Source organism: Danio rerio, chromosome 14 (genome assembly GCF_049306965.1).
Source record: "Danio rerio strain Tuebingen ecotype United States chromosome 14, GRCz12tu, whole genome shotgun sequence".
NCBI classification, from domain to species: domain Eukaryota; kingdom Metazoa; phylum Chordata; class Actinopteri; order Cypriniformes; family Danionidae; genus Danio; species Danio rerio.
The window spans coordinates 19,368,997-19,390,975 of NC_133189.1; the positions used below are offsets into that span (position 1 = coordinate 19,368,997).

Genomic DNA, 21,979 nt, shown 5'->3' on the forward strand with positions numbered 1-21,979 from the left:
CTCGAACCAGCGACCTTCTTGCTGTGAGGAGAACGTGCTACTCACTGCGCCTCCACGTCACCCTTGTAGTAAACTACTTCTTAAACATATTGTAATCAGTTACTACAGTTACTTATATATTACAAATTATTTAAACCAGTGGTATATCCAGTACTTTTTTGTACATACAACTGAAGTCAGAATTATTAGCCCCCCTGAATTATTAGCCCCACTGTTTCTTTTTTTTTCCCCAATTTCTGTTTAATGGAGAGAAGATTTCTTCAACACATTTCTAAACGTAATAATTTTAATAACTCATTTCTAATAACTGATTTATTTTATCATTGCCATGATGACAGTAGATAATATTGGACTAGATATTTTACAAGACACTTCTATACAGCTTAAATTGACATTTAAAGGCTTAACTAGGTTAATTAGGTTAACTAGGCAGGTTAGGGTAATTAGGCAAGTTATTGTACCATGATGGTTTGTTCTGTAGACTAAAAAATATAGCTTGAAGGGGCGAATAATTTTATCCTTAAAATGGTTTTTAAACAATTAAAAACTGCTTTTACTCTAGCCGAAATATAACAAATAAGACTTTCTCCAGAATAAAAAAATAAATATTATCAGACATAGTGTGTAAATTTCCTTGCTCTGTTAAACATTCATTCATTCATTTTCTTGTTGGCTTAGTCCCTTTATTAATCCAGGGTCGCCACAGCGGAATTAACTGCCTCTGTTAAACATCATTTGGGGGATATTTTTAAAAAGAATAAATAATTCCAAGGGGGACAATAATTCTGACTTCAACTGTACCTGTACACATTAAAATTAAAAGACACAGGCAATTGACAGACTTAACATTCTCTAAACTGTAAGTGCAAATCTCAAAACAGTTTGCTGAAACTTTAGAACTTTATTGCACGCCTGCAAAATGTAGTTACTCCCCCAAAACATTTCATTCATGCTTCAAAACCTAGATATCATGTCAGTCATTTGGCCAAGGCCACCAAAACATAAAGTGTGTTTGTCATTGTTTGAGCCACACAGCTCAAAATGATTACTTGCTTTTTCACCATGACAGTCAACCATGGAAATTAAAGTTTTAAAACATCTGATATTTATTTAGAAGAGTCAATAGTACATAGACAAAAAGAACATTTACATTTATTTGTGTACAAATGTATTACATACAAAGTGCAATCTTGCTTGTCCAGTTACTGTATTGTATATTTCATATTTCGTATGTTACCACAAATACACACAAAATACTACAAAATATTATTCATGAAACAAATTCTTCTTGGTGGACATTCTGTCACTCTTGTTGGTTTTGCCGACATCACAAACAATGTCAATATCTGATATTTATGGTGTAAACGTGTGTATACAAATGTTTAATAATTGAGTGGATTGTTTTGAGTGTGTAAAATGAAAAACACTATGAAAAATGATTGATGGTTGTGAGGAGTTTGACAGTTTAAATGAGAACTGACTCATCAGTTTTGATCAACAAGCCATATGCAATTCGTTTTTGTCCAAACTACAGATAGTTGTTTGCACACATGTGGCAAAGCAGTTGCAATTTAAACCAATAAGAAATGACAATCAGATGTGAACAATAAGCTAATTCTTCAAAGATTTAAACTTATTGTTTTGAAAAACAAAAACTTCAATGGAGAATTGAGTTAAAACAATTGATAAAAACTGTAGTTGATTTTATTTTCTGTATGTGTTTGAATTTAACTTCTTTGAATTTGGTTTTAGGTCAGTGAACTAACAGCTGAGATCCCACAGAAATCAACAAATGAGCCTGAATCATCCAGACCCGAATCATACAGAACCAAAGCAGGTGAGTGTTATTCAACACTAGCTATAACCAATATTTTTCATCCTGAAGTTCATTTCTCCCATTAGATATTACATACAACTAAAAGCCAAAGGTAAACTCTCATTTCTTCCCATTTTTGGGTCATTGTTTAGAGTTGGCTGTCAGTGCTCAGTTAACATCGTTGTCAAGTAATCCTAAATTGCGCAGAGATTTCTTCGCCCCATCAGGTAAAGAGCTTACCAGTTGAGTCCCGTCTAATGGAGTCCCCCATTGGCCGCAAGCCAGACTAATTCATGACTGTTATTATTGTCTAACCTCACATAACCCATTGTTACAGTATGTTATGTCACACAACCTCTGAGAGACATGAACATATTAATTCTCATGGTGGGAAATAAATAAGGAAATGTCTGTAATTCTTCATTATATAAGCAAGTAGCTAGATTAATAATATTGACCTTTTATGTTTTTGTGTATTTTTATTTTTATTTTAATGTTTTGCTTAAATGTCTGTTCAAAGTACAATTGTATTGCACTGAATTCATTTTTTGTTTTCTCACTGAATTGTCTAGTGTTGGGTGTAATGTTACTCTTTTACAAAGTCTAGATTAAACTTTATAATAACATAACAGTTAAGATAATTGAGTAATTATTTGATTGTTTTTATGTTTTTAGTTTACATTTGACAGCCAGTCCCCACTTTTTGAGTAATTTGCTTTTAAGCAAAATAATAATAATAATAATAATAATAATAATAATAAAATGAATCATTAATGAAATTGCTGAAAGTATAGGTCTAAAAACATGCTTTGCTTTCATTTTCCAGATATGGCTGAGAAGGCTCATGAAAATGTAAGTAATGACATTACATTTATTGATCTGTCAATCTTTTTTTTCTTCTTTCCTCATCCTTGAATCTTCTTCAGTTTGTTTCTGATGTTTTGTCATCTGGTTTTATTTTATTATTTTTCTGCTTATTAATATTTAAAGTAGTTAAGTGGTCATTAAGTAAGTGGTTAAGTTTAGGTATGGGATAGGATTAAGGGATTCAGAATATGTTCATGTAGAATAACGTCTTAATATGTGATTTATAAATCCTAATAATCTTTAATGAAATAATACTAAATGATATAAGTCATAAACATAATATAAATCACATTAATCAGTCTATTCATTATGCAAGCTACTAAGCAACTACACTTTAAAAAATAGGTCTAACAAATAAGATTATTTATGTATTTTGATTGCATATAAAATTTCTATCCCTTTGGATTACATACTTTTAAGGTAATTGAACTAAATAAACTTTGTGATTGATTTTGTTAGTTAAACATAAATGAACAAATAAAACAATATTTATGTAATAATATCAATGGTTTAAAATGTTTCTTATTAATTCATCTATTGTGAAAGTATGAAGCTGCATTCATTTTGCCCCTAAATATTAAGTAAACCAAACTCATAGAATTTAAAGATTGATTCTGAGGAATCTGACAACATATATTTCAAAAGCTGACAAATTGAATAAAATCAAAAGGTTACAAACAGTTAATGATAAATTCATCGTCATTTGTTTTTGTGTGTGTAGTTGTGTAGTTAAAAGTGCTGATTTGTGAAAATAATACTTGTCAAAATACAATGACATACTATACTTACTCCTGCCGGATCTAACATTCAGAGATTCACTGTTACCAAGGAACAATAAACTAGGCTGGTGAGTTTCTGACAGCAAGCTTTAGATGTATTTAATGCATAAAGGTCAATAATGTTCATGATACAGGAAGATTTGTTCAGAGTCATCTTTTACATAATTTTAATGCCTGATATGAATTTTTGAAGGTGCCTTTGTCATAAACTAAAAACAGAATTCAAGTGTGAGTTATTTTTTTGTATGCTGTAGATGAAGGCAGTGCAAATAATGATATTAAGTTCTCCAGGACGGCCGAAATCTATCGATGAAGCCAGTTCAGATAGTAATTCAGTAAGAGTTCCAGAAACTCCAAACTCGATTAACAAGAATGTGACCTGACAAACTTGACTCCTGAATAAAATTCCTGATAAACACAGACGGTAACATGAACAGCAACTGACTGATAACCAGCTACTGAAACACCAGCTATATACTTTATATACACAAGCTATAGCTGTAGCATGCTGATTACAAGTCAGCAGACTCACAAGCATGCTGCCAGTAAAAAGGTAAACACTGACACTCCCACACCTGCATGCTACAACAAGCACACAAGACCAAATGAGCTCACAGATCATGGACTAAATAGAAGGTATTTTGCTTAGGAAAGTGCAAAAAATTCTCCAGAATCCATAGGCATGTTCTCGTAAACCACCGTAACCACAGCTATGTCATACCCATGTGATCATACAAAATGCTTTCATTGGAAACCACCAAAACCAGTACACAAACACATTCACACAGCATGGTGTACTCTAAAATACACACATGTAAAATAATCATACTTTAGTTGTCACAAATATTTGAAGTTAAGTAGAAGCAACACAGATTAACTTAGTTGGCTCCTGAGTTGTGTTATGGAAAACCTGCAGTCTAAATAATAATTATACTCTACAAAATAGGGCAGGCAGAAGTGTATTGAGTTGTATTTTGTATGTTTAACTTATATGAAGGGGCGTTATGGTGGTGCAGAAAGTAGCATGATCGCCTCTCAGCAAGAAGGCTGCTGGTTTAAGCCTCGGCTGGGTCAGTTGGCAAACTGTGTGGAGTTTGCATGTTCTCTCTGTGTTTTTATGGGTTTAATTAAAGGACTAAGCCGAAAAGTAAATGAATGAATGAACCTATATGAAAACACCGGCAGGAATTAATATCACCCTTTGCATATGCAACTGTATTTTTGAAGTCACAGCAATAACTTGTAATTTGACATGATGCATAAATGTGCATTATACCCTCAGCAGTTTACATATGTCTGTTGCCTGAGTACACTAAAAGTTTTTAAGCCAGTACAACATAAAAAAATAATAATAATAATGAATAAATAATAATATATATATATATATATATATATATATATATATATATATATATATATATATATATATATATATATATATATATATATATAATCCTAATTTCCTTTCGTTTTTTCTTGTTCACTCAACTTTTGAAAACATCAGCTGCACTGATTTAAAATTATAAATTATTTCTCAGTAATACAAAAAATATTTAGTTGGGTTAACATCTGGAGAAGTGAACAACTCTTTAACAAAATTTGTGTCAACTGAACATTTTTTTTGCCTGCAGAACTGGAATGCCTGAATTTGAGTGAAAAAAAAACATAATCCTTATTTCCATTGTTTTTTCTTGAGTACTCAACTTTTGTAAACATCAGTTGAACTGATTTAAAATGTCTGAAGTTGAGTGAAAAAAAAAATCATAATCCTTTTTTTTTCTTTTGTTTTTTTCTTGAGTACTCAACTTTTGAAAACATCAGTTGCACTGACCTAAAATGTCTGAAGTTGAGAGAGCAAAAAACTCTTGAAAATTGGTACTAAGAAATAATACATTATCAGAATGTATTAGAAACTGGTTCCTCCATTTGAATTATAGTTTGAGCATTTGAATTGTCATGTAGGTATTACAGAATTATACTGAGTTGTTCATTCATTCATGCATTCATTCATTCATTTATTTTCTTTTCGGCTTAGTGCCTTTATTAATCTGAGGTTGCCACAGCGGAAATAACCGCTAATATATACAGCACATGTTTTACGCAGCGGATGCCCTTCCAGCTGACACCCAACACTGGGAAACATCCATACACACTCATTCACACACATACACTACAGACAATTTAGCTTACTCAATTCACCTGTACCGCACTTGTGAGGGAAAACGGGGCACTCAGAGGAAACCCACGCAAACATTGGGAAAATATGCAAACTCCACACAAAAACACCAGAGGCTTGAACCAGCAACCTTCTTGCTGTTAGGTGATCGGGCTACCCACTGTGCCACTGTGCAGCCCTGAGTTGTTCATGAAAATTAAACATTAAATACATTTGATTTCTCATTTGAGAATGCATTTTGATATATTATTTGATTGTTTGAGCATTTGATTTCTCATATGGGTAGTTGTTTTGAAAGTTCAATTTATCATTTGTTTTTAGGCATTTCATATATATATATATATATATATATATATATATATATATATATATATATATATATATATATATATATATATATATATATATATATATATATATATATACACACACACAGTACAATTAAGTTCAAATTAACAGTCTTGCGCTAAGTGTTGTGACTCTCATACGCCACGCATAAAATCTGATCAATTAAATTAATACTTTCCAAAATACCACTTTTGTAGAATATTCAATACCAGATGAGAAAACAGCTCAACTTTTCCAATTTTTCTTGTCTTTTCACATTTATCTGCTTTGTCCTTTCTAGTAATCAGATATAGTCAAGACTACTTTAGGGGTAATAGATGAACGTTCTCTCTATCCATTTCCTTTCTCACTGTTTTTGGTGTTGTTTGGTGCATCTTCATTCGGGGTGTGTGCTTGTGGGTGCATATCATTGCGGACGGTACGGTTAGGTCCCTCCCTCAGTGCTGAATCTGGTGAATCGGGGTGAACACTTTTCTTGGGACCCTGAGGAAGAGCGCAATCGTCAGGAGAGGTGGCAGAAAGAGCAGGAACGCATGCTTCAGGTACAACGGCTTGAGTAATGAGAGCCCTGCTTGAGCCAGCACTGAGAATCAAAGCAGCTTCAAGAGCACAACCTGAGCATGCTTAGTCTCTACAAGTCAAGCAGACTAGACTAACCAGGCAATCAGCATTTTATGCTTACAATGCTTAAGCATTTAAGATAGTTTTCTCCTAAAAATGAAAATTTTGTCATTAGAATGCACAGACTGATTTTTAAAAGACAATTAAAGTGGATGGGGACCAAATATGCCATTTGGTTACCATTTGCTTTGGTTGGAGTAAAAAGCAGCATGCTATTCATTTACTGTAGATAACACTCGTTTCATATGGAATGTTATTAGAGTAAGCGATGACAGAATGTTCATTTTTGGCTAATCTCTTTACATTGCATGTTTTCTTCGTAAACAATTGATTATGTTGTGCGCTATAACAGAAAGTGTTAGGGTGTGTTTACACCTGGCAGGATTGGTTCAGCTCGATTGGTGTATTTTATTTGATCAAGTGTGAATAAGTGCTAGCTGAAACCCTTTTGTGGAAGAAAAAGTAAAAAGAAGAGAAAAAAATACAACATTCAATCATATCTTGTTTCACTCATCATAGTTGCAATATTGTCCATTATACAGTTATAAAGGTTCTGCAAATGCATTTCCTTGCAGCAGATCTTCATGTATGTGTGACAGAGGAATTTTAGGCTCCTTACACATCTTATTAGCTCTTATCAGTTGTTACTCATCACATGTACACACATATACAACACGTGAAGTTTATTTATACACTAATTTCGAGAGCATCACATGCTTATGATTGCTGCAGCCAGCCCCCCATTATTCAATTTATGATTCACTAATCAGACGATTCCTAGGCCACTATAAATACCCTAAGTTCCACATGACAGCCATCTTCCTTTTTGAAGAATCCCCCCTTCCACCCCTTCTCCTCCTTTCCTAGATGGGTGGCACTGTGGCCCAGTGGTTGGCACTGTTGCCTCACAGCAAGAACATCACTGGTTCTAGTCCTTACCAAGCCAGCTGACGTTTCTGTGCTGAGTTTAAACGTTCTCCCCGTGCTCACATGGGTTTCCCTTGGGTTCCCTGATTTCCTCCCACCGTCAAAAAACATGCGACCTAAATTAATTGACTAATCCAAATCAGCACCATAGACATGCTAGTAAATAGTTATCTCTTTAGAGCAATCAACTCTGTTCATTAGTTACTACAGCACCAGAATTCTCGAGATCTACCTGAGCTCAAACTTCCCTCTCGCCTTGCAAACGGGAGGGAGCCCGGGGCTCGAGGATCTTATGAGCTCAAGGCTTTCTCCCAGGACAGCATGCCAAACAAGCTTTATAATCAATCATCAGCTAAGTGTGAACTCTTGCAGTTTATTTAGCCCAGCACACACACACTGCAACGTTTTGAATGTTTGTTAAATTTGGTAAGGAATTTAGATATATCTTAAAGGGCTAGTTCAACCAAAACAGAAAATTCTGTCATCATTTACTCAACCTTTAATGATCACAAACCTGATCATATTTTGAAGAATTTTGGAAACTAGTAGCCATTGACTTTTATAGTATTTGTTTTTTTTCTACTATGGATGTCAAAGGTTACTGGTTTCCATTACACTTTGTTCAATATACATATTTTTCAACCACTTAAGTAAACTGAAGGTAAATTTACATTTTTGGGTGGACTATCCCTTTAAAAGTTACAACATGAACTCTAAGGGCCCTATCAGACGTCTTTTGCAATGCGGCATGAGTTTGACACAAGTACTTTTTTGCTAGTTTCACCCTATCATTTTCACATTCGGTATCATGTGATTTAAATTGCAAATGCATTTGCACCCATTTGTGCACTCTTTTGTGCCTGTCTGAAAATTGGGTGTGTTCATATGCACATTCGGTGTATTGCTATTATGAGGCTACTGAAATAGACTGTGCCATTGACAAACTAAAAGCTGGTTTAATGTCAGCAGCACACAAACATCTTTACATTTGAAAAGAGTAAAGGATTAAAATGTAAAGATTATTATTTTCTACATGGATATAAAAAATGTTAAAATGCTTTGGTGGAATCCGGCTCATTCTGTATATGATCTGATCTGTTTCCTTGGTAGTTGAGCAAAATCATCATATAGCAAAATCATCATTGTGCAACCACAACTCACTCTTAAAATGAATGGATGATGAAACTCTTATTTTTTAACACACATTACAAGTCCTTAAAATACCAAAAGTGGATTTGAACACACCTTAAGTGTTCGCACAGGGCTAAATGTTTTTGGTCCATTCCTAAATAATAAAGAAGCGTAATCTACAAGTGTGAACACCCTCTGATCTAACTTGGAGAACGTTCGAGGTTACAGAAGTAACCCTTCGTTCCCCGAGGAGGGGAACGGAAGTGCCATAGAGTGGATTGATTGAAATCAACGATAATGGGAGGATTCGGATCAGAAGCCGCTTGTCTGGAGAGTATTGAACGGGCCAATGAATGAAATTAATTGGCAGCGTAAGCTTGCGCAGGTGTGCGGCATAGGCAATTAGCCCAGCATATAAGCGCACCTGAAGCCAGCAGACGCTATCCTTTTAAGCTGAAGATCCTTTCAAACAGCTAAGGGACAGTCATTATGGCGACGGAGTATGGCACTTCCGTTCCCCTCCTCGGGGAACGAAGGGTTACTTCTGTAACCTCGAACGTTCCCCTTCGGTTGGGGAACTTCAGTGCCATAGAGTGGATTGATTGAAATCCACGATAATGGGAGAAGTATGGAAAGCGCCATAATGACTGCACCTTACCAACGCCCCCAATGAGGGGATAGTCAAGCAAGCGTGACGCACCCACATCATGGGAGGCGCGGTCCTCCAACGTGTCCCTGGCCCTAATTTATCCTACTTCAACAGAAGTTTTACGGATTTAGATATATTTTTTGGGAAGTCGTGAGCATCTAGATAATTCTAGGAAATACGACAGTACGTTGGGAGCGTACAATCCCGATAGGGAGGACGCTGCGGAGGCCATCCGTTACCCAAGGGGGGGATAGATGGCAGATTTAACATATGGACTAGCCCTAAAAAAGGGGGAGTACGCATAGCAAAAGAGTGGTTAGCAGAGAGGGAAGACACGGGTCCGCCCAGGGGGGGGACTTAACCGTGGCGGAATAAGCATATGGGATCGCCTAGTGGGGATCACGCATAGCAGGCACCTATACCCAAAACGCGGGCTGACCAGCGGGCAGACCTACAACGTAGTGGGCCAGCAAGTGACTCCTCCGCTGAGTCAGTGCTGGGGGCCACGGAGGAATCTGCAGGGCTCACCTGACGGGGAACTTTACTGACAGATAAAAAGGCGCACGCACCTCCGTGTTAGGGAGAATGGCGCAGCAAGCGTGTTTCAACACCCTACCGAGTTGTTTCCTCAATCACCAAAGGGTTACCTAATACCCTTGAGGAAACCGGCTTCCCTCGCAGATTGTAAAACCTTGCAAATGTGTTGGGTGTCGCCCAGCCCGCAGCTCTACAGATGTCTGTTAGAGAGGCGCCACGTGCACGCGCCCAAAAGGATGCAACGCTCCGAGTGGAGTGTGCACGTACTCCCGGTGGACACGGCTGACCTCGACTCGAATAAGCGAGTGAAATGGCATCCACAATCCAGTGGGATAATCTTTGTTTCGATACGGCACTTCCCTGCTGCCGACCGCCATAACAGACAAAGAGCTCCTCAGATGATCTAAAATTCTGAGTACGGTCCACATAAATGCGCAGAGCGCGAACTGGACAAAGTAAAGAAAGGGCTGGGTCTGCCTCCTCCGGGGGCAGCGCTTGCAGGTCCACTACCTGATCTCTAAAGGGGGTGGTAGGAACCTTGGGCACATAACCGGGGCGGGGTCTCAGGATGACGTGAGAGTAATCCGGCCCGAATTCCAGGCACGAGTCACTGACCGAAAATGCCTCCAGGTCCCCGACCCTCTTGATGGAGGCCAACGCAACCAGCAGAGCTGTCTTCAGGGACAGAAATCTTAGAGATACTGATTCTAGTGGCTCAAAGGGATCGGATCGCAAACTTGTGAGAACGAGGGCGAGATCCCAAGAGGGCATGAGAGGGGGGCGAGATGGATTAATTCGCCTAGCACCCCTAAGGAACTGGATGACAAGGTTATGCTTTCCCACGGTGCCGCCAGCTACCTCGCTATGATAAGCGGAGATGGCGGCCACGTAAACCTTGAGAGTGGAGGGCGACAGCCTGCTGTCCAACTTCTCTTGAAGGAAAGAGAGCACAACACTAATCTGGCAATTTCGGGGGTCTTCTCTGCGAGAGACGCACCATTCAGTGAATAGACTCCACTTCAGGGCGTAGGCGCGCCTCGTGGAGGGAGCTCTAGCCTGAGTGATGGTATTAACCATCGCAGTCGGTAGGTTACCTAAGTCTTCCTCGCGTCTAGGGACCACACGTGGAGGTTCCAAAGATCGGGGCGAGGGTGCCAGATGGTGCCCTGTCCCTGAGAGAGTAGGTCCTCTCTCAAAGGGATCCACCAGGGGAGGGCCGTCGCGAGGAGTGAGAGCTCTGATATCCAGGTCCGGTTGGGCCAAAGGGGCGCAACTAGCAGAACCTGTTCCTCGTCCTCCCTGACCTTGCACAGAAACTGCGCGAGCAGGCTCACTGGGGGAAACGCATACTTGCGCATGCCCCGAGGCCTGCTGTGGGCCAGTGCATCCGTGCCGAGAGAGCTCTAGGTCAGGGAAAAAAACAACTGGCAGTGAGCGTTCTCGGGGGAAGCAAACAGATCGATCTGGGCCTCCCCGAATCGCGCCCATATCAGCTGAACAGACTCGGGGTGGAGTCTCCATTCTCCAGGGTGTAACAGCTGTCGTGAGAGCGCATCGGCTGCACGATTGAGCGTGCCTGGAACGTGAATGGCGCGCAGCGATTTCAGCCGCTGGTGACTCCAGAGGAGCAGACGGCGGGCGAGCTGAGACATGCTGCGAGAGCGCATACCCCCCATGCGGTTGATATACGCCGCCGCCGCCATGCTGTCCATCCTGACCAGCACGTGTTGCCGCTCCAGCACCGGAAAAAAGCGGTGGAGAGCGAGGAACACTGCCAACAGCTCTAGGCGATTGATATGCCAATGCAGCTGGGCACCCTTCCACAGGCCCGCAGCCGCATACCCGCGACACACGGCCCCCCAACCAGTGTTGGAAGCATCTGTTGAAACAACAACATGGCTGGACGCCTGTCCTAGAGGCACACCGGCCTGTAGGAACGAGGGGTCGTTCCAAGGGCTGAGGGCGCGGCGACACAGCGCAGTAACCGAGACCCGGTGTGTGCCCGCGTGCCATGCGCGTCTGGGGACCCGATCGTGAAGCCAGTGCTGAAGTGGTCTCATATGGAGCAACCCGAGCGGCGTGACGGCGGCTGCGGATGCCATATGCCCCAGGAGCCTCTGAAAGAACTTCAGTGGGACCACTAGTTTGCTGTCGAGCTCCCTCAGACAGTTCAGCAACAGGCGAGCGCGTTCCTCGGAGAGGTGCGCTACCATGGTGATCGAGTCCAGCTCCATCCCGAGAAAAGAAATCCTCTGCACGGAGGCGAGTTTGCTCTTTTCTCGGTTGACCTGAAGCCCCAGTAGGCGGAGATGCCGAAGCACCTTGTCCCTGTGCATAATCAACTGCTCCCGCGAGTGAGCTAAAATCAGTCAGTCGTCGAGATAATTGAGTATGCAAATGCCCGCGAGCCGAAGGGGCGCTAGGGCACCCTCTGCGAGTTTGGTGAAGACCCGCGGAGACACAGAGAGCCCGAAGGGGAGGACCTTGTACTGCCACGCTCGACCCTCGAACGCAAACCGCAGAAATTGGCGGTGGCGTGGAAGAATGGAGACATGGAAATACCCGTCCTTCAGGTCTATGGCTGCAAACCAATCCTGAGGACGAACACATTGGAGAATGCGCCTCTGCGTGAGCATTCTGAACGGCAGCCTGTGCAGACAGCGGTTCAAAACGCGCAGATCTAGGATTGGCCATGACCCACCGCTCTTTTTGGGTACGATGAAGTATGGGCTGTAAAACCCACTCTCCATCTCGGCTGGAGGAACCGGCTAGATTGCACCCTTCGCCAGGAGGGCAGCAATCTCCTCTCGCAAGACAGGGGCGGACAGTGGGTTGACCCTGGAGAAATACACGCCCGTAAACTTGGGGGGCCGTTTCGCGAACTGAATCGCGTAACCGAGTCTGACTGTGCGTATGAGCCACCGCGAGGGGCTGGCCCGCGCTAACCAGGCAGGCAGAGCCCTCGCTAATGGAGTCATCGCTACAATCGCTGACGTACCAGCGGTGGGGCAGCGCGGAGTGGGTGTGCTGATCCGGGAAGCACGAGGGTCCCGCGGAAGAGCTGGAGGAGAGCGATTCGCTCTGGCTCCGCACCCTGACTCCGGAGAGGGGGCTGGAGGGCTGAGGGAAGGGAGACCGTCCCCCCAGCGCTCGTGAGCCACTGGCGAAGCACGTAGAGTCTGCGAGCCAGAAGGCAGCGCGTCCCGGACTGGCAGAACTCGTGCAGTCACATCCGGGGAAGGGAAAAAGTGCTCTTTTACTGATGTTTTGGTGGCACTGAAAAGTACCGTTGTTATCGGGGCCCCGTCCTCCAGCGGGGAAAGAGCAAGTTTCCTCTTCTCCGGATGGCCTGTCTCAGGGACGCTTCGCGGTCCGTTTACCGGACTTAACGGCGCCCTGGGCAGGAGGGGCTGCCTGCTTTCGAGGTGTACGCCGCGCCCGTTTGGCCGGAGGCGCAGGCGGGGGCGGGGCAGCACTCGTTGGCGGGCGCCCTCGGCGAGGAACAGCGGAGGTGGATGGCTCGGCGGGCGGAGCGGGCTTACGGCCACGCCGATAGATGACATTGCCCATCGCATCCGACTGCTCTTTCACCGCCTTGAATTCCTGGGTGAATTCACCGACAGTGTAGCCGAACAGGCCAGCCTGGGATATGGGCGAGTCAAGAAAGCGAACTTTGTCAACATCGCGCATATCGGCCAGGTTTAGCCAGAGGTGGCGTTCCTGAACCACAAGTGTGGACATCGTCCTCCCCAGCGCACACGCGGCGGACTTAGTAGTCCGAAGAGCATAGTCGGTCGCGGTGCGCAGCTCATGTAATAAGCTTGGGTTGGACCCGCCCTCGTGCAGCTCGGCCAGCGCCTGCGCTTGGTAGCGCTGGTAGGTGGCCATCGCGTGCAAAGCAGAAGCAGCCTGGCCCGCAGCCTTATAAGCTCTGGCTCCGAGGGAGGCAGACAACCTACAGGCTTTGGATGGGAGGCGGGGCAAACCCCGCCACGTAGAGGCGCCGCGCGAACAAAGATTGACCGCGATAGCGCGCTCCACTGACGGGATCGCCTCATACCCCCTGGCAGCTCCGCCGTCAAGGGCGGTGAGGGCGGAGGTACACGCAGCACGGGCAGAGAAAGGTGCCCTCCAAGACTGCGTGAGCCTACTGTGCACTTCCGGGAAGAAGGGGACGAGAGGCTTCGAAGGCTTCGCCTTCTGGTCCTCTACGTAGCACCCATCTAGTCGGTCCGGCCGCGGAGCTGGGGGATAAACCATCTCCAACCCCGCGGCCGAAGCAGCCCGGGAAAGCACGGCTAACATGTCCGCTTCAGGATCCGATTTGACAGCGCTCACCTGCCCGGAGGGGGCGAGCGGGTCCGGATCTTCGTCGGACAGTGAAAGCCCACCCTCCGATGCCGCGGAGGACATCTGATCTCCGGTGTTAGCGAGTGTGAGAGCTACCATCTGGTTAGACGGATCACTCCCACTACCCGAAGCTTGGATGGAGCGCCGTGAGGAGCGAGAGGTCCGCGAGCCCGTGGGCGGCGGATTATCTCCCGCTGAAACCCTCAGATCTGCCCGAGCGCCCGCTGCTTTTTTAGAACAGGAGGCAACTAGGGTGGCTCGCTCTCTTGCGAAAGTTAGCTGCGATCTTAGCTGTGCAACGGTCATGGCATCGCAATGACGACATGAACCGCCCGCGAGCACCGCATTAACATGCTGGACCCCCAAACATGCAATGCAGTGATCGTGTCCATCATCCGGAGCCAGGAAACCCCCGCATCCAGAAACGCACAGCCGGAGCGCCATCTTGAAAAGGACGTGCTGCACGACTGTGTTGCTCTTTTAGGAAAGTTGCAACAATACGCACCGCTCTGGAGGACCGGACCCAAAGAACCGCAGGCAAGGGAGAAACCCAGCTCGACCGTCTGCCACCGCGAAGACCCACTCTGGACCGGGAGACACACTCGTTCGCTCTGAAGTGCTTGAACAGCAAGAGGAACCCTCATCGACTCACTCAGAAAGGATCTGAAGCGAAAAGGATAGCGTCTGCTGGCTTCAGGTGCGCTTATATGCTGGGCTAATTGCCTATGCCGCACACCTGCGCAAGCTTACGCTGCCAATTAATTTCATTCATTGGCCCATTCAATACTCTCCAGACAAGCGGCTTCTGATCCGAATCCTCCCATTATCGTGGATTTCAATCAATCCACTCTATGGCACTGAAGTTCCCCAACCGAAGGGGAACTGGAATACACTGAATCACTTCATCTTGTCTCTCAGTAGAGCTTTAATCAGAACTGATTAATAAGAGGAGAGGATGCATGTTTTAGATTTTATAACCCACACTTGGGCTGTTGCCTGGTTTTCAGCTGTGCACTAGACTAAACCAAACGAGGATCAATATACAGCAACCCCTAAAAGTATTTGGACACTTACAGCGGGGTCACCTCAAAAAATGTAAAATCTGCCATTATTTACATTTATTTGTTGCATTTCAACTCATGTTTTACTGTCTTATGTGGAAGATACCCATTATGTGCCTCTGTTGTGTTTTCAAATATGATTTGCCTGTGAATGTATAAGATGTATATTGTACACATTAAAATGATTTTTTTGTCTTCCAAATCAAAGAACTGATTCAGAACTATCTGAAATAAGAATTGATTATGGTAATTGTAGTTTTACTTTCTACACAAACCTACAGTATGTATGTTTATATTAGATTTGCATAATGCTAGCCCATGTCTATATGGCAGCTCAACAATAACAGTCCAATGCTCTCATGGCAGAGGAGACCTGGAAGAGTTTGTGTTGTTGGCATTTGTATTATTTTCAGCACTATGAAGGCCAAACCAATGGGACTCGGAAAAATGGCAAAACAGACACAATAATTGACCACTAGGTCTGTTTGTATCACTGTGTTTACAAGTGCTGAGGAAGCCTGTGTTCAGATATAGTAATAGTGGTTTAATTATAAAGGTTATAACAGATCAATTTAATAATTGTATAAGTTTTATAAAAGGTTTAATTGACCAATAACAATAGATTGGCCCATCTGACCAATCAGAGCAGAGTGCAGGCCTATGGAAGGAGGGGTTTAAGGAGACTGCATTCTTAAAAGACAATAAAAAGAGCATTTTATGAGTACAAAGTATGTTATCACTTGTGGGAAACCTCCAAAACTAAATTAGAAATCTTAAAAATAGTACAGCAGAGGCACTTTAAACTTGGACAGTTGACACAATTTTCACAATGTTCTATGTTCCAGAGAAGAATGAATAATGGCAGAATTTTGAGTCACAGTGAAGTGTTGAAATACCTTTTGATAGTCAATCATGAATAGTTTCCAAATCGACTTGCACAATTTTGCAGCTAAACGTTGATGAAATATTTGACATTTAATAACACTCTGATCGTAACCCAGCATGATACACAAATCCCTGCTTGTGATGAAGATATCCCTGCGTGTGTGTGAGTGTATGTGTGAATGGGGAACCTTAATGAAACATTCACTTCGGATCTCAGTCCCGCAGATATTAAGTGCTCAGAATTAGATACGAATCACTTTGAAATCTGCATTAAACGTCTTTGTGTGATCACAGGAAAAGTATCGACGTGAGCAGGAGAAGCTAAAGCAGGAGTGGGAGCAGGCGCAGAAGGAGGTGGAGGAGGAGGAGAGACGCTACCATGAGGAGGTGAAGCTACTCTCTTTGTGGATCTTGCAGACTTAATTTTCAGAATATTTGCTACAATTAAAAATGTAACCGATAGCTCTGATGCACTTGTGATATTTGCATACTGAATTGGTATTGGTTTTTCAACTGTATTTGCTTAGATAAATATGATGTGTCTTTTAAAGCGAACTACATAATGATATTAATGTGGCAGGATGTAATTCTAATAAACAGTCTAACAGCTGCCTGGTAAGTATTGGTACTTCCTTGTGGACATGCAAATCTAGTTTGCACTGTTACTTTATATTTGACAATGTTGCAGACAATACCTTCTCTCAGCTGAGAACAGAATGAGTTTAGGAAAATCAAGTTGATGAAAGATGATGTTACTTTAAATACATAATATTTAAAATAAAATAAAAATAAAAATTTTCAGCTTTTCTTTATGTCTGAGCAAAAAGTGGCATTTCAAAAAGTCATTGCCCTTCTCAATAATCAATAGAAAAGCATTTATTGGCTATTACAGCAATAAAACACTTCCTATAATTGCTTTTATCGTCTTCTTGCTCACTGTGATCTTTAGCTTGAGTCAGGACTTAACTGCTGTGTGTTTGTGTCGTTGTGATGCTAAAATGTCCACTGGTGCACAAGGCCAAGTTTTTTTTTATTTTGTAGACTGCCTGATGTTGTTGTTGAGAATTTTGATGTATTTTGATGTATTGCTCCTTGATTAGATTCTCTGGTCTACCAACTGAAACCCCCTGAAACAACTGAAAAAAATGAAAGATTCCCATCATCCTGTTTATTAATGGGGATGGTGTGATGGGATGAGTCTCCTCTTATTACACCACATGAAGTCTGCATTATTGTGGTCAAAAAATTACATTTTTATTTAACTTTTTTCAATTTTTGACCATAAAACAGAAGACCACAAATCTTCTTTGTGCAGATGAGCATTTGCAAAGTCCAAGTGGGCATTTGTGTGTCTTCTCTGGAGAAGTGATGTCGTCCTTGGTCTTTGTTTGTGGAACCCAGCGATGTGTAGGGTCCGTTGGACTGTCTGCCTTGAGATGTTCCCACCAGCAGAGCTCAGATTCATCAGGATGGCCCTGGTGGGGATCCTTGAATCTTTTTTTTTTTTTACCTCCTTCACTATACCCTGGCCAGTACAAGTGTCACTTTTAGCTCTCGACCACGTCCGCTGAGATTTTCGCCCCATCTGCTTTTTCCGCTGCTTTGTTTTAGCCATGACTGTCCACAAACCAACCACAGAGAGCTTCTGTTTTTCACCTGTTGATTAAAACAGAACTTTGGATTCTCCCGTAGACTGTAACAGTTTGAAAAGGATATAAATAATTTTGTACATGCTCAAATGTAAAATATTTTACATATATATATATATATATATATATATATATATATATACACACACACACACACACACACACACACACACACACACACACACATATATATATATATATATATATATATATATATATATATATATATATATATATATACACATATATACACACACACACACACACACACATACACACACACACACACACACACACACACATATATATATATATATATATATATATATATATATATATATATATATATATATATATACATATATACATATATATATATATACATACAGTCCAGTGTTTTTCCCTATTAAATCATACTTACTATGATACATCATCATAATCATAAAATGGTTTGAAATATAAATCTCAATTATCTGAGGTAACTCAGCAATTGTGTAATTAAGCAATTTAGTGTTTAATAGATGTCTAATAGATGTGTAAACATTGACTTCTTTTTTTAAACTAGATTAAACTTGGTCAGTGAAAATCTAATAGAAATCTAACAATAGTCCAAAAATAGACTTTTTATGAAATGAATCAACAGACTTATATATTTATTTTAGTCTAGTCTAAGATTTTCACTGATGTTTAGCTTTGTTTTAGTCAATACTTCTATGTTCAAACATCTAATAAGTATGTAATAAATCATAAAAGCTATTGCCAATAACTGTGTTATTTCTTCATTACAGGAGCAGAAGATTCTGGAAGAGACTGTGACCCCTTTGACCCCACACTCACCAATTGCACCGCCAGTCCTTCCCAAAACTCAAAGCACTTTACACTCCCAGCCCGATCGGGAATATAAGCAGGGGCCAGTGGAGAAGCAGCCGGTAAGACTTCTGGGAAGGGCATTAAAGGGAAGTGTCTGATGCTTATGTGAATGACCCTGACTGTGTCTCACTCCATCAGAGTTCTGAGAACTGCAGACAAAGGGAAAACGGCATCAGTGAAGCAGCACAAAGAAAGACGGAGAGTTTACAGATGACAGTAAGGTCTGGAACTACAACTCTAGGAATTAACTTGAAGGAAAAGTGCTCTCAAAAATGAAAATTGTGCCATTATTCATCATTTCACACCTGTAAGCTGTTACTTACGTTTCTGTGGAACAATTTTTTGTACAACAACAGTTCAAAATGGGGGAAGATTTCAAACAAGGTCTACTGTTACCAAAACTTGACATATTCACACTGCTGATTACTGATTAGTCTAAGTGAATCATAACTGCCAGTGTCACTTTACTATTCAGACCGCATAGTTTGTGTCACAGTTGTTTGTTTATGTTGCGTTTACTATTAACTGCTATCATCACTATATTTGAAAAGTTCTAAAGTTGGGGTTAGAGTTTGGGGTAGGTTGAGGCGATATTATGGCTTCAAATCACACAGCTCCATGTCAAAATTTGCACTGATAGCACAGTTTGATGGGTAGCATATTTTGTCATTCCACCTAATTTAAACAGTACTAAATTGCAGTGAGAAATGTAAACTAACCAAACCAAAGCAAGCTGAAGTACCGCAAAGCAGAAAGTAAAAATAACCAATGTCTGGAAGCTTGAGACCAATAAATATATATATATATATATATATATATATATATATATATATATATATATATATAATTTTAAAAAAAAAGGTTATATGACATTTTTTTCTCAGAATAGAGGCTTTATATTTAGCAGTTTCGAGTTTCGAGAATTACAAAAATACTCATACAGCAATGTTATCATGAATCTGACAAAACAAAAAATGCATGCTAGACCAGTTGTAGGGGATATCACTTTGTAAAGAAAATCAGCACACAAAAATCCACACATCTTTAATCAACCATTGTTGTTGCAGTGTCAGTGTTTTCACAAAATCATCCAATAAAAGCTATAAAAGGTCAAAATATTGTGAGTAAACTCAAAAATCAAAGTGTATGTCTTGCAGTTCTAAGTAAATGTCACAACTCTGAATACATTCTTGCTTTGCTACTGTGAAAAAGTCAGATTTGTTAGATAAAAAGTGTCTATTACCTATTTATTCAATAGTGAAGTTCAAGTTCTAGAGACTTTTTTGACAAATTATAATTTTAAATATTAGGTCAACTGTTTAACCCTTTGTTATAATTAAACATATTATTGAACATATTAACACATATAATTAAACATGTTGTTGTTTTCCCTATTCTTTCACATATCAGTTCTCCCCTCCAAAGCTGTGGGTCAGTTGGTCAGAGAGGACAAGAAGACCAGAGCCAAGATAAGCAGCCAACACTACAGTCTAGTCAGGGTGAGTCACTATTTACAATTAATCATCAATTTAACTTAGAATTATATCAATTATTTTATATCTGATTGGTACATATCTTGTTACTTAATAGGATTAAACTTGGAGTTGGTTGGAAATTGCTTTCTATAAGAGCATGTGAGCTGCTCTTGTGATATACAGTATATAAATCTGTATAGGGCTATACAGTCATCTAGTGGTTACATTTTGGTATTACAGTACACTGCATTTTTTTATTTCTCCAGCCTGATGGTATCATTGGAACTGAATATATTTGGTCCTTTATATACTAGTATATTTGTATGTAATGTCGTTGTATTTGCACTATTTGCATTTTGTACTGTCTGGAGCCAGCACCTAAGCTTTTCACTCATCATAGCACACATGCTGCCGATGAAGTGACAATAAAAGTGATTTGATTAGTATTTTATATTTGTTTGAAAATGTATTTTAACACAATTGGTGTGTTATATTAATATTGTATAGCAAAGGGGCGCTCAACCCTGTTCCTGGAGATCTAACTTCTTGCAGATTTCAGTTGCAACCCAAATCAAACACACCTGCCTGTAATTATCCAGTGCTGTTCAGGTCCTAATTAATTGGTTCAGGTGTGTTTGATCAGGGTTGGAGCTGAAATCTGCAGGAAGGTTGATCGCCAGGAACAGGATTGAGCATGGTATAGCACTTTAAAATTCCATAAAATAAAGTGAATAAATATTATTAAAACAATAGATTGTTAAATAGATGTTATGCTAAATGTCTTGGGTCTGTTTATATAGTACATAAACATGTTATTCCATGTGTAGCTGAGCTTGTATTGTTGTGGGTTATGAAAATTATTTGTTTGTTTAAGTTTTCATCACTGTTGTAATTTCACAGATATGCCACTGGGCAATAGACAGATACCCCAACAGAATGAGACATGGAAGAAGAATACAACACCACCAAAACCTGGTGGACGCAAGAGGTGTGTGTGTTTGTGTGTGTGTGTGTGTGTACTAATCTTGGTGGTTTACAAGAACATTTGTGTAATGACATGGGTGTGACCTAAGGTGGTTTATAAGGACATGCTTTATGTCCTTGTAATTCAAAATGCTTAAAACTCATACTTATCCGGGTCTTTTGACATTGAAAATTTACCACAGGATTCCTGGGAGGGTTGTGATTAGAGTAAGCGGTGGTGTAGGGCCATATAATAAGTGTTTTTTACAGCATAAAATGCGTCATGTCTTTGAAGAGTCCTGGTAAACCACCATTACCAACACGTGTCTGTGTGCGCTATCTATTCTGTCATTGATTTTGTTTTTGCAGGGTTCAAAGTTTGTATGATTTTCTATGATTTTGTTGAACTCATCCTCATGGCCCAGGTGTAATGATTCTGAGCATGCGTGTGTGTGTGCATGAAATGAGGGCTGAACACTGCATGTGGCTCTCCATCCTCAGGTCTGACTCTATAGAGAACATTGGGCCAAATCCATCAACATCACCTTCATTCACAGACACACAAGCACCTCCATCACCAAACAGGTACAGTTTCTCTGACATGAGTTCACCACAAAAGGTCAAAAACAACACAATCACAAACAGCCTGTTTCCTAAATGACATTTGAAATGAAGTGATTTTTCTGTGTCAGTATTTTAGTCAATATGCTTGACATTATTGAAGGTATAGTTCACCCTGAAATGAAAACTTTCAGAACTCATGTTCAAAATCTTTTTGGTTTCCTTTTTTCTGATAAACACAAAAACACAAAAAAGATATTTAGAAAAATGTTGCAGTGGTAATCATCAGCTATATTTTTTTATCCAAAGATGCA

General features: G+C 40.9%; 1 protein-coding gene across 50 annotated transcripts in view; it reads left to right on the plus strand.

Annotated features, from left to right (window-relative positions):
• limch1b (LIM and calponin homology domains 1b) overlaps positions 1–21,979 on the plus strand; it is a 205,298-nt gene that overhangs the window by 179,532 nt on the left and 3,787 nt on the right. For 9 of the 50 annotated variants that reach the window (XM_068213322.2, XM_021481138.3, XM_073921747.1 and 6 more), the window contains 8 exons: positions 1,753–1,837; positions 2,643–2,668; positions 16,442–16,534; positions 18,585–18,725; positions 18,805–18,887; positions 20,077–20,165; positions 21,042–21,129; positions 21,606–21,689. In XM_068213322.2, coding sequence (XP_068069423.2) covers positions 1,753–1,837; positions 2,643–2,668; positions 16,442–16,534; positions 18,585–18,725; positions 18,805–18,887; positions 20,077–20,165; positions 21,042–21,129; positions 21,606–21,689 — 689 coding nt within the window. Of the gene's footprint in view, positions 1–1,752; positions 1,838–1,968; positions 2,044–2,642; positions 4,793–4,966; positions 6,529–16,441; positions 16,535–18,584; positions 18,726–18,804; positions 18,888–20,076; positions 20,166–21,041; positions 21,130–21,605; positions 21,690–21,979 lie in introns of those variants that run through there. The other 41 variants (XM_068213319.2, XM_073921738.1, XM_073921740.1 and 38 more) reach the window with 9 other exon arrangements.